Here is a 13,642-nt window from a genome sequence, read left to right on the forward strand (position 1 = left end):
ATCTGTACAGATATTTTTTTTATTTTCTAGTGTTCTTGATTAACATGATTGAAATATATATATATATATATAAGAGATCACCATATACTCGGTTCTTTACTGATTATAACGACATTTTGATGTAAATCGATTTATTGTAAGTGTTGAATCACATAATTTCCTATATCTCTAGATCTTTTCAATAAAATATGTTTTATACAACGTTTGCTATATATATATATATATCCCCTAATAATTCTATACAATGATGACAATTATGCACAAAGGAGGGAAGAGATTTTTATTTATCAAACTTTCGATGTGTTCTTACTGCAAATGAATTTATTTGCTTGCAACATGACATGGAAATATACATTATATACATCGCAGGAGACATTATGCCTCTTTTGTCACGTACATTGTAAGTATCGTAAGAAATCGGGTCGAACGCGATGCGATTTCTAGATGTATCCGAGTATGTTTTTCGGAAATCTATTTTTTTTTTTTTTTTATGCGCAACTTTTCGCCGAGAAATACTCTACAAATTCATCTAACCAGATGACAGACTCGGAACAAAATCCAGATATCCTAACAAAATCCTTAATTTATTTATTTATACTTAGCATAAATATATATATATGTATGTGTGTGTGTGTGCGCGTATGTGTATGCGCGCGCGCGATCCTAACTTTTACATTTGGCTATATCAGTCATGGATATGTTGACACGTTAGCGAAGGCATAAAAGTCATTTACACTTAATTATATGTACATTATAATAGGATATTTAAAAAGAAGACAATTCACTTAAACGTACAAGAATTATTATACGAGAGCTTAAATTACAATATTTAAATAGTTCTTCCTTAAGTTAAAAACAGTCTATATAAAAAAACTCCTATAGAATCATATCTATTTTTTACAACTATTGTTATTTACCTAAAGCCGGGCTTATGCATCTTTCTCGAATGAATTGTCAGTAAAAGAAATAAGCAGTTGGTAAACAATTTTAATGGCATTTCTTTTTTGAAGGCGAGAGAGCTTAAAAGAAAATCTTTTGCTTTAATTCGCTCCGACTCTCTGTTTATCTGTTTACTAATCTATCTAATTCAATTATATAAAATTTCCTTCACCATTAATATGAATTTTCTTAAATTCTAAAGTTTAAAATTCAATACTTAGAGGATGCATTTTTACATAATATTTCTGGATAGACATTTTTTTTCATACGCGCGCGATTTTGAATTCATACAAAAAAAAAAAAATTGCACCTGTCTTTGTCTTGTCTGCGCAGATATTTCGAGACGACGACAACGTAATTTAAGTTGGCTCGCTTCGAAACGAATCCCCTTGTTGCCGATGATCCGATTGAATATTGTCATTTCTGTTTAATGCTTACAATTGACGTATGTGACTTTCTCGCCGTCTACGATGTGACTGTAACGAGCACAAGCTCGGATGAAAAGTGCAGGTTTGAGCTGGACTGTAGGGAAAAGAGAAGAAACATTTTTTTTAAGATGAGAATCCAAGAAGCTGTCGAGATGCAAAAATGGATTAATCAAAAGACACACGTGTAAAAATGTTATAGATTTCAGGCTTTATATATACAGGATGTCCTAAAACTACCGTACTTCCTCTTAATGACAGATTCCTTAGAACATTTCAAAAATGAAAATCCTAATACGAAAATGTCGAGGCTATAAGCGATTATATTTTATATTTTATGACAGGGCTGAGATTTCGCGCGCTCAGGCACGGCAAAATAGTAGACATCTTCGTGATAAAATTGATCGATCACAGATGATTTGACAGATGAAGTTGAAACATGTCGCCAATTTTTACTTGAATCATATTTAAGATTAGTTGCTGCATTATTCGTAAGAAGAATCTGCTAATGCAATACGTAGAGAAGCGGAAAAACATATAACAATATTATTGTAAATTTATACGATAATCATAATATTATAAAAAAGACGCTCCGTTCATAGAAAAACGTTTTTCACTCGTCATTTATCCGTGCCTGAGAAAATGTCAGCCCTGTGTCGTTCGTAAAATATAATCCCTTCCCGTTCAAAAATTATTATAATCTCAATATTTTTGTATTAAGTTTTTTGTCTTGAAATGTTCTAAAGGATCTGCCCTTAAGAGGAGATGCGGTAGTTTTACAACACCCTGTATATCTGTGTGTAGAGCATCAACATACTACTTCTTCACCGTTTCATGCGTCACCACACGCATTGTTTAGTTTCACTCGATGAGATATGCCAAGGCGCATCAATCCAAGACTCAAATGTGAGTTAGTATTGTTAGAGCACACACTCACATGCCTTCTGATTCGAATCGTGATCCGCGCAGGACGGCTGCTGGATATACAGAGCCGGTTTCAGCGCCCGGCCGTCTTGATCCTCTATCTGAATCACCAAACCGTGATTGTTACCGTTGCCGTGTGAAGAACTTCGCGGGATCAGTCGCCAGAATCTCACGCCTTGCCTGACGTCCAGTACCAGTTGTTTGCCGTAGCTCGTCAGGGGCGTCACGATGGAGTCCATCAATCGTTTCTTCGCTATATATATATACGGGGGAGAAACTGTAGCTCTCTATATTCCTCAAGTAGTCGCACGTAAACTCAATAATCTGATTGAACACTCACATCGATGCCTTTTCAGCGACTTCGTGTAATAGTAAACGGATATCCTAATCTTCTTCTCGTCATCCTCGTCGTCGTCGAAACTCCCGCTCGCGTAAGTCGTGAGATTCTCCTGCGGTAATTTATAAATTCGCAATTTCGCCGCGACAACATGGTCACCGGAAGTCAGATTCAATTGGAAATGTATGTTCATCGAGAACGGATCTGTCCAAACTTCGGCGTCCGTGTTCCGAGGTATCTGGCCTGTATAATAAAAGGGATCGCACATTCCGCTTAATAAACTAGTAATATCCTAAACGAATTATTAAGCTACTAACAAGTAGGCGAGAACATGGTGAGCCTCTCGCGCTGAATCTGATTGGTGCTGGTGCTATTGTTGTTGCGTCTCCCAGTTATCCCGAGGACTATCGTCTTGATATTTTCCAATGCTTTCTGACCCTGACTGCACAAAAGGAGAATCTAAGCTTATTAGACTACACGGAGCGTCTTAGATGAAACGATGAGTGATAACGCGCAAAGGCACAACATCAATTTCATAGCGAAGTAGTAAGTTACGTTAGTGAAGTTACCTTAAAGGTAATACAGTAAAATTATATTTTAGTATCTTCGAGCACAACGTTATGTAAAATATCGTTCCCGAAATAATGCGACGAATGGAGTTCGAAAATTTCTGTCAAGACGTTACAAAGTTCGCGAGACAATAAAGTAGAAATTTAGCTCGCAACTATTTCGAGAGATCCGATCTAGAAAATAGCTCGTTCAACCTTAAACACCTCAAGATCGTCTCAAAGACGATATTGCGAAAGCATGTAAACTGTCCTAAATATCTGAAGCGAGTTTCTCCGAGGCCGCGGAAAAGACACTATTGGCAGAGGATTATTATAGAAAAGACGATAAATATCATCAGTTTCATAAATCTAGCGCGGCTGCGCGGACTCGAGAATTTTCACTTCATCCAGGTTCCGAGGCGAGCTCTCTTCCGGGTGCCGACGCGGGCCAACGGACGATGGTCAGTGACCTACAGAGGCACACGGTACGGCTCGCGGAGGCATTTATTACCACGTTGCAGACAGTGGCTAGACAGTCGGCGGATACACCGGTACCCCAATCACCTCGAAGTGTGCCGTGTCTGGTCCCGGAGGGACCTCGACTTTTTCAGGCCGCGTCTCGAATGTTAAAATTCGCTCTCCCGCAACCTCTCTCTCTCTCTCTCTCTCTCTCTCTTTCTTTCAGGCCTCATTTGCATCGTCCTATCTTTGCATCCCGCTTTGGGAAATTTTTTCTGGACACTGGCCGTGGGGTTGGCGTGACTCGAATTTCACGCCTTTCCCGAACACGACGTGTCAATTCTCGCGTACGGCGAGAAGTACAATCCTCCAGACCTCGTATATGTTTACGACGCGAAATCGACGATTTCATGCCTCCACGTCCGGATACTGGGATAAGAAGTTGTTTATTCGCACGCGCGCGCGCGCGCACGCTTCAGGCGACTCACGTGGCTTTCATCAACAAGCGCGACCTTATCGAAAAACGAACAACGGCGATCGTGCGGGATCGCATAATAAATTTTCGTCAAGTCATTAATCGATCATCCGGCGCGGAAGATAGAAAATGAATAGATAGAAAGAAGAAAAGGAGCGACGGGGAAAAGAAGGATGAGCGTCATTTCTCGACGTCATCGACAAGGATCGCCGTGTTTCAGAGACGCCCACTCGGGAGATTTCAGGGCAGTCCCCGCGTCAACGACCTCGTTGACTTGCCCCGAGAGTCAAGCAGAAGAATGTACATTTTCCTGAATGATAGAAAAGAGAAGAGGATAAGAGAAGATATAGGAAGGCAGAGGAGGGAAGGAAAAAGAATGGTGAAAGAGGAGGGGGAGGGGGACGGGGGCGACAAATGCAAAAAAAAAAAAAAAATAACAAAATCTTTCTTCCTACTACCTGAAATCCATAGAAATATGCCCCGACTTTTTCCCGCCGTCTGGAAAGGGGCCTAAATAAAATGCGAAGGTCCCGGCAACGGAGTATGCTCGAGGTAGACCCGTAAATGACAAGCGGAACGGACGAAACTCGTTCTTCATCTTAATCTTAGATCATAATCGCTCGTTCCTTTTAAAACCGTAGGTGGTTGCCGCGACGTAACATTTTATCCGTGGATCCGAGAGTTAATCCGGACATAGGCCCGGCTTCTCTCGAGAAAGGCCGGCCCGGCCGTGGAGAAGTTTACGACTCTCTTCTGCGAAATCACGGATCTATACGGTATATATACCGAACCCACAGCGATATCTTCGATTCTAGGCATGCGCTCGTTAATCTAGCCGCGGCCAAGTCACGCATTTCGCGCCGCTTCGTTGCGTACGTGCCACGTCTGTCCGTCGTCTGGGAAAGGGAAGGACCTGGACGAGTCTGGAGGCCGTTGCATCATGCGAACCGGCACGGCGCGGATCCTCCTCGCCTCTCCCGTTGGCCGGGTGTCGCGATAATGAAATTCACTGGAGCATAGCCGGCCGTGTAGACCATTAGCGTTGGAAATTAGATAAGGAAACGGGAAGAGAGAGAGAGAGAGAGAGAGAGAGAGAGAGCTCTATCGGCGCGTCTAAAAAATTTTAATGCCTCATCCCTGGACCTGGAATTTTATTTAGGGTTAAAAAAGAAGAAAGAAAGAAAGAAAAAGCCAGAAAGCCAGAATCGAAAAAGAGGGAAAGAACGGTTCCTCGCGACGCGATAGGCCGACGACGCGTAACCGGCGCGGCGCGGCGGGCCTGATTGGGCCGTCCGTAAAAATGCACATTGCACCGTCTGGCGGTGCGGCAACGGACGACCGCGACAACGACAACGACGGCAGCGGGATGCGGAGGACGGTAGGCGGGGGTGGAAGAGGGACGAATGGGGGAGGGGGAGAGGGAGAGAACGGCGGAGGAACCGCGCGCGCCCGGCGAAAACTTCCTCCTCTCGCTCCGTCGCGCTCGCCTCTCCCGTCCACCGTCTCCGTCGACATAGGAAGAGAGACGCGCATAGACAAGGTCAACGCATTAAATTGAAATGTGTTACGTAACCTCGTAAGAGAGTTCTAACTGCAGCCCGACTAGACACCCGGCGATTACGAGGGTGCTCAACTCGCCGCGCGTCCCGGATCACATTAATTCGCGCGAGCCTCTCGATCATTATCGTCGCGAAAGTAACGCCCGGATGGGCAGACGGATCGATCCAGACGGAACGATAAGCCTCTCCTCTCGTTTCATTATCGGCGAAGAAGACGCGTGTAAATTTCAATGGAGAACGAGGATCAATTTTGACGCGCGTCCCCAAGTTCGTATAGACGAATGATTAATCGGTGAAACGTCACTTTCTATAGGGAGATAAATTTGCGAGAGGCGAACTCGAGGGAAGAAGACGTTTGAGGGATTTCGTTGCGTAAAAGATTCGAGAATAATAAATGTCCGGGCCTCGGATTCGGGCTCGCGACGAACGGCATGCGCACGTCGCGCCGATGCACGATCGTGCATCGGGCGTTGCGCGAATGTGCATCGGCAACAGGCACGAGGAGGAGGACGAGACTCTCGAGACTCTCGGGCTACGCCAGTGCCGGCACGAATGCATTTACGCGTCTAGACTTAATAAAATAAAAGAAACGCCCGCGCGCCCGCACGAGCACCCGCACGAGTGGGGCTGCGAGCGCGGTCGTCCGAGGGTAGGGAGGTGGACGTGGGTAGGGGCGGCGGGGGAGTGGGCGATTTTAAAACACAGCTAGAGACCGCAGCGGAATTTCCACCGCGCGTTATCCTTCCTAGGCTGAGAACACTGTCCCTAAACCTGTCCCTCGCGCAAACTTTATCACGCACCCGCGCTCCGCTCCTTCTCGCGAAACCTTGTGTTCCGTTTTATTTTTACATATTGGGGGGGGAAAAAAAAAAAAAAAGATCGTACGAATAATATATTCAATTTTGAAAAATATTTTCGCGACTCGAAGCTTCGATACGTGTATAATCGCGATTATATTTTCAGATGTAAGAAATTTTCCGTCGACAAGCGTCTCTCTTGCCATGACTGAACGGAATAAAATATAAATGAAATGTGAAAATTGTGAAACATTTTTCTCGACGAAAGAAAATTATTTACTCGAGAATCGAAAAAAGCACTGCATTTCCCTGACGCTACGCCAAGTTTCTCTCTCTCTCTCTCTTTCCTCGCGATACTTTTTTATCGGTCCATTGAGATATTTTTACGTGACGAGGGCAACGTTTCGCTGAGAACGCCGATGTCGACCGACGTCGGCGAATTTTTGCCGCGCGAAAGAAAATTATAATTGACCTTCTTGCGACAATTTTCACTTAAAATTCTGGAGAAACCATTATCGGATACGTCAAATCGTAATTTGTCTCGTTCTCGATTGCGCGAGGAAGGGCCTTATAGTATCTTTGTTACGATATAAAAATGCATGCATGAGGAGGAGAGAAAGAGGAGGGGGGGGGGGGGGGGTGAGGAGGTGGAGAGGGACGTATCCTACGTATAATTCGAAAAGCGAAAGATTGAGAAGTGAAGAGTGTTTTTTTTTTTTTTTTTTTTTTTTTTTTTTTTTTTTTTTTTTGAGTTCACACAGATGCTGCGTATAATGTAAAACTTTCGCAATCTTTTCTCGGCACATCATCGACACTCTCGTGGTTAAAATATTCGTTTAATTATCGTATTCATCAAAATTAGCGAAATGCAATAAAAATCATGCAATTGTAACACCGCAGTTTCATACTCGCAGTAACGCGCATGCAGATACATTTCTTTCGAGCGAAAAAGAAGAAAGAAGAAAAGAACAATCTCGAGATACGATGGTATTCGCGATTTATAAACGCGTTTCATGCGAATAGAATAGAAAGAATGCGCCGGAGTTAAGCGATTATCAATGATAATTTGTAAAAATAAGATAACTGAGAAAAAATGCACGGCACAACGAATGCCTTACCGGATGATAAAGGCCTCCATTGAGGCTTACCTGCCGAAGCTTGAGGTTACGTTTTCTCTAAAAGACACAGAAGGCACATATTGTAGATACTAGAAATGCGTTTGCCAAGCATAGAGCATGTGATGAACGACATTTAATAGAATTATGATTCAGTCACGATTCATGTACGAGAGAGGAAAAGCGTGATTTTAAACAGAATCAAATCAGGGAAATACAATATACAAAATATAATAAAATTCTCTAATACACGATGAGCTACTTTCCCGTGTGTGATTCACTTTTCCCTCAATATCGTTTCTTTCGTTTCAACTTACTCTCGGCGATGAGCGAGCGCCAGTTGTTGATAGGCAGAGAGATTCGTCAACGATGCGTCCTCGTCGGACGACGACGCGTTGACGTTGGCCACGGAATGCTTTGTCTGATCCAGGGCGTCGTTCTGATACTCCAGAGTATCATTCTCGTTTCTCTCCGGTAAGGTATTCATCATCTGCTCCTCGTAATCCGACGTCTCGTTCTCGTCGACGTAGCCCATCGAGTCCGCGAAAGCCGGTATCACTCTGTAAACGTCCTCTCCGACCCATTCCAGCCCCTCGTACTCACTGATTTTCCTATCGACCGTATCGTTATCCGCGTTCTTGCCGAACGAATTATTGAGATCCGTCATCAGAGTGTCAATCGAGGTCACGTTAGATGTAACGTTTGCAACGATATCGCTCGTGATGGTAGGTTCCGGAGATTCCGTCGTGCCGAAGGTAGGTTGATTCCTGGTATAATTTGGCCTGACGTCTTTAAAGTTCCTCAGCTGGTATACTATGGGAAGCGGAGTATGCTCAGTAACCGCGGAAGAAGTAGACGAAGAAGAAGTAGTAGATAATGACGGAGCGTGAAAAGAATTGGCGACGTTCCTGGCAGTCGTGTGCCTCAAGGTCGAAGGATGCTTCGGATCCTTGGACGAAGCGAAGGTGCCTTCCCTGTCTACGAACCTCGATCTCTCGTCGGAACCAGAGCTGGAATCGAACTCGGAATCGTCGTAGGAAATCTTGAAGATTACGTGGGGCTCCATGGCACGGTCGAAGCTTCGATGAAGATTCTGCGACGTGTCCTGCTCTTCGGTGTTCCTCGACTGGTCCTCGTAATCGAGATTCGCGGCCTCGGACCACGATTGCTGCTGCAGCTCGAGCTTGGAGGCCAAGTTCTCGTAATCAATCACCGCTTGGCGATTGTAAGCATCAAAATCGAAGTTTTTGTCGTCTCTCTCCTCGTATCGGTCTCTCTTCTTATCGTTCCTATCGGACACATCGATGTTAGGCTCGTAACGAGAAGACGACTCAAACTCCATGGAATTGTAGTTCCAATGCTTTGCTCTATTTCCATAGATATTTTCGTCGTAGAATCTTCCCTCGCTGGATGACTCTGTCGTTTTCTTCAATTCTTCATCCTTTCGTTTGTCGAGTTCACGCTCGCGAATCGCCAGCACTTCTTCGGGAGTGTAATTGAGACTCTTCAGCAGCAGCATATTGGCCGTGCTGAGATCACCTGTGATTATTTGAAGGATTGCCTTTTTCAGCATTTTTTCTACTCTCCGTGCACTAATAGGAATCGAGCCTTCTCTGTCTAAGGCCTCTATGTGTCTTACACTTTTCTTCAATGAGTCTGATAGCAAAGTGTCCGTAGTTTCCTCACTCTTAAAATTGGATTTTTCTTCGACAAAATCTACGTGACTGTTTTCTTTTCTATGCATCGGATAAAATTCATGATGATGATGATGGTGATGATGATGGGACCATGTATTGGTCGCGATGGACACCAATAAAATAAGCACCAAGATTTTAACCATTGTTGCAAATAATGAAAAATTGTTCGAAAAGCTTAACGCAGTCGCGTTGCACTCGAATTTCGTTTTCAATTACAATGACGGATGATCTGTATTTCCAAAAATTAACGCAAATAATATTGCAAAAGATAAAACGAAGCTTGGAATTTTCTCGATTTCGTTTCCAGGAATAATTTTCAATCTGGGAGAAAATAATCCACAAAAAAAATTATCAAATTTCGAAAATTTTGCTCGAAGATGCTCGATAAGCAGAGTCTATGAGTAATCTTCAAATTTTGAAGAAGAAAAAAAAAATAGTTTCTCGAGCGAAGATTAGTTGAAATCCTTGAAGCTCGTTGACAGATGATACGGTATCGCGCGCGTTATTAGTCTCTCGCTTCCGATCTCAATTTCGCTCACCTCGCGGAATCACGGATGCGTGACAACGAGGATCGCCGTAGTTCTTAAGGGTGTCTCTTCTCTGGTTCTTCAAACTTTCTTCGAAATATCTTCGGGATGTCCCGGGACGACACAGTCGCGTGCAGATTCTGTGACCAGCTCTGTCACCTAGACGCGGCGCTTCTCCGCAGTACGTCCCAAGCAGCACGTGAAGAAGAAGAAGAAGAAGAAGAAGAAGAAAAAGAAGAAGAAGAAGAAGAAGAAGAAGAAGAAGAAGAAAAAGAAGAAGAAGAAGAAGAAGAAGAAAGGTAGAAGAGGAAACCGTTTTGTACGGAGGCGCGTTAGCGAACTGGACCGTGATTGGTCTGCCGGCGATCGCGAACCAAGTTCTAATCGCACGAGGAAGGCGCGAGGTGCGTAAGCAGGAAGAATTCGTATAGTGTGCGTGTGCACGCTCTGAGCAGTAAGTCTCAACTGAGCCGTGGTACTGGCCAGCTCACAGGCATAATTCTGTCTACTCACTAATTCCGAGACAACCACGAAGCCGCGAGAGGAGACGCGCCGGTGTTACTACGATGACTCCTTTTTTTTTCTTCCCTCTCCTCCCCCTCTAGTCTTCTCTCTGTCTGTCTGTCTGTCTCTCTCTCTCTCTCTCTCTCTTTCTGTCTGTCTTTCTCCCTCTCTCTCTCGTTCTCTTTTTCTCTCTCCACCACCGTCGTCTCTCACGTCGGCTCACTCTTTCTCCTCCGCTGGGGTAACCCCTTTTCCCTCGTGCACCGAAATCCCGCGAAAGACAGCCTTTTCTCTCCTCGCGATGTTTTATCTTCTTCCCCTCCTCCTTCTTCTGTTCCCTTCTTCGTCACAGTTTCCTCTTCTTTTTCGTTCTTTCCCTTGTATTCGTTTCTTCTTGACGCGAATCTGCCTTCCGATGATGATTACCGAAGATTGTGTTGAATTGATCCGTCGACCCAAACTCTCCGGATGATCTTCCTTTTTCCCACTTATCTTCGCGATATCAGCTTGTTTGAAATTTTGCAAATCTTGCTACAGATCCTCGGTTTCATACCTCGTTCGTGCAAATACTTATGTGATAACCGACGAATGTTATCAAATTTTTTTCCTTCTTTCACGGTCGTAAATGACGATCTACGCGTGCGCGGGACTTTCGCTACCAAAAAAAATCGATCCCGATCTTCTACCGTGCGATAACTCGATGGAATCGTGGCCTCTTTCCTCCTCCCCCACGGGCCACCGTCGCCTTCGTATAATTTTGATTACCTCGCGAAAAGAAACGAAAAGAATGAATTTCCTCTCCTCCTTCGTCCTCTGACTTCTACGAAGGTCTCGGTCATTCGGCGAGATAGAGCTCCTCTGAACGACTTGAGAGAATGTTGCGACGAAATGCGAGAGAAATGGAGGAAGGAGAAAAAGAGGAACAGGTACAGGGATATATGACGGGAACGCACGAAGCTTGCACGAGAGAAATGTACAAGGAGGCTCGTCGTATTCGGATGGTCGTTTCAGGGGCAGCCGTATACGATTTTATAGGGTGTCTCTCTCTCTTCGCTGTCTAGACGAATCGAAAGATATGATCTTTGAATCATAATGTATCGCTTTTAATAAATGTAGCCTCCGCGTGCGTGCGTGAAAATACGATACAACGCACGCAGACGGCAAGAGTTCGAAAAGGGAGGGGGGGAAAAAAAAATAGTAAAAAAATGAGATGGCCGTGACAGATTCAATTTACTTCCACGTGTGTGGAAATCTCTCTGGGAATCCGTAAATATCAATCTCGCTTAGTTATTATAATGATTCGAATGTAATTAGATATTTATTTTGGACGATTGCTTTTAAAAATTACATGTCTCTCTCATAAGTTGATCGCAATGTTGATTAAAAAGCTCAGTTTTCTTTATAAACGAGGATACGATCGTCCCCTCCCTCTCTCACGCTCTCTCTCTCTCTCTCTCTCTCTTTCTAATTTTATTATAAATTTTTCTTAAATTATTTCTAGATGAAAAAGGAAGATGTGATTTATAATATGTTTCCGCGAAGGAGATGTAAATCCTCGACCGCGTTAAGAATAGACATGTGCCTGAACAAACTCGTAAATCTAATGCTTTCGAATCAAGCTCTTCACAGATTACCAATATGACGTAATCAAATTTAACGTCTGATATCTGGATTAATATTTCGATGCGTCTGAAGAGAGGCCCCTCCCCCCCCCCCCACCCCCCCGGCAAAATGTATCAAGCTTTTGCGCTTTTCGCGAGAAATAAAATAATTCTTTCTTAAAGAAATATTTAACAAGATGACTATTGGATTGATGCCACGACACATTTTGACACAAATTATTTCATACATTTCTCTATCTACGTTTATAAAGTATAAAAGCTCTCGCTAGTATGTTTCGAGTTATTGCGAAATGTATATAACGCAATACGTCTCTTCCAAATCGATTCGTGGGATCGTCATTGACGGGTATGCAAGAGGGAGAGGAAAAAAAAAAAGAAAAAAAAAAGAGGCAAAACGTTCACCGGTAAACAAATCGATGAATCGAGATCAACGACGTAACCACTTATTCACCCTGCTCAAACTGGGTTGGCCGACGTGTCTGGTGGGGGGCCACGTGTGTCGAAGGAAGTGCATTGCCGGTGTCCCGGATACACACGCACACATCTCTCTCCTATACCTTATACTTGATTTCGCATGTACATAGCGCGCGCTTAAATTACACACATGTGTGACTTTTACATGTGTGATTGAATGTGCTCTTTCTAAATACGTCTGCGAGCTTCAAATTACTCCTTTCCATTCGCTTAAGCTTCAATCGACGAAAGATGCGAGAGGTCGCTCTCTCTCTCTCTCTCTCTCTTTCATATATAATAATTATATCTAAATAAAGGATAATCTTAATGGAAGATAACTCTTTGTCCGATTCTCCTGGTCTGTTTTGAAAATTGAAACTGAAGTTAGATATCGAGAGTGTCCGTGTTGTCACGGTTAAACCGTGCGAAATCCAAGTACTTCTAGCTCTAGTCTCGAGCATAAACGGAATGAATCGTGTTTAGGCTACAGTTATTTATCGCTCGAATCCATCTCGCTACCCTGGAAAGAGACAAAGGACGGAGTTAAAGTTACGCGACGGCGAACGGTGAGAAACCGGCCTTCGGAGACTCTCGGAAGACATACGCCGGGTACATAAAGTACCCACGTGCGATCACGCGCGGGCCTGCAGACACGCGGGCCTAACTGCGCGTCAGTTCGGAGGGTTATAGGGTGCGTGAGAGAGCGAAAAGGGGGAGAGAGATCACGGACGCGATGCAATTTGATCCCGCGTACGAGAGAACGAGCGGCCACGACGACGGTTCGGTGCAACGCTTGTCTGACGTCAGCCACCGAATTCTCCGTCGCGAATCGGACATGCGGACAGACAATCTGGCGTCTAGACATATCAAAATAAATAATGCGCGGAGCATCTATCTCTCTCTCTCTCTCTCTCTCTCTTTCTCTATCTACATATCTCTCTCGCTTCGCCAAGTGAAATTGTTGGCTCGCACACTCGTTACATACTCGTACATCGTCCTTGTCAGCGACGACGGCGGCGTCCTATTTAGCTTACGGGGGATGTTACGGTGGCCGTAATGAGAAACACCCGAATGAGAATTTCTTCGCCGCGCGATATCGTCAACGCCGATGCGTTTCTCCGCGAAGACTCGGTAAAGAAATCCCCGAAGCTAGATCTTTCGAGAAAAATAGAAAGAAAGAAGAAAAAAAGGAAGAAATAACTCGATTAATTCGCGAACAATCGTAGATTTTGACGTTTCCCTCCCACTCTTGTTCTTACGA

General features: G+C 44.1%; 1 protein-coding gene across 3 annotated transcripts; it reads right to left on the reverse strand.

The window, feature by feature from the left end:
* Positions 1-334: 334 nt before the first annotated feature.
* On the reverse strand, positions 335-10,445 carry LOC138942434 (uncharacterized). Of its 3 annotated transcripts, none has more exons than XM_070312665.1 (6): positions 7,896-10,445; positions 7,612-7,638; positions 2,943-3,067; positions 2,629-2,868; positions 2,306-2,541; positions 335-1,461 (listed from the first exon to the last, which is right to left on the reverse strand). In XM_070312665.1, exons 1-6 carry the CDS (start codon positions 9,416-9,418, stop codon positions 1,405-1,407), a joined length of 2,208 nt encoding a protein of 735 aa, XP_070168766.1. In that variant the 5' UTR covers positions 9,419-10,445; the 3' UTR covers positions 335-1,404. The 3 variants fall into 3 exon arrangements, with proteins under 3 accessions (XP_070168766.1, XP_070168764.1, XP_070168765.1); XM_070312663.1 differs by having other exon boundaries at positions 2,302-2,541; XM_070312664.1 differs by lacking the exon at positions 7,612-7,638 and having other exon boundaries at positions 2,302-2,541.
* Between the last annotated feature and the right edge of the window lie 3,197 nt (positions 10,446-13,642).

Source organism: Polyergus mexicanus, unplaced genomic scaffold (genome assembly GCF_030449975.1).
Source record: "Polyergus mexicanus isolate NDT 795.1 unplaced genomic scaffold, iyPolMexi1.0 SCAF_22, whole genome shotgun sequence".
Lineage (NCBI taxonomy): Eukaryota > Metazoa > Arthropoda > Insecta > Hymenoptera > Formicidae > Polyergus > Polyergus mexicanus.

Excerpts from the sequence above, each read along its gene's own strand:
- LOC138942434 (XM_070312663.1), bottom strand. The coding sequence starts at position 9,418 with ATGGTTAAAATCTTGGTGCTTATTTTATTGGTGTCCATCGCGACCAAT. Across the intron at positions 7,639-7,895 it reads GCGCTCGCTCATCGCCGAGA|AGAAAACGTAACCTCAAGCT; the intron begins GTAAGTTGAAAC and ends TGTGTCTTTTAG. Across the intron at positions 3,068-7,611 it reads GTAACCTCAAGCTTCGGCAG|TCAGGGTCAGAAAGCATTGG; the intron begins GTAAGCCTCAAT and ends CCTTTTGTGCAG.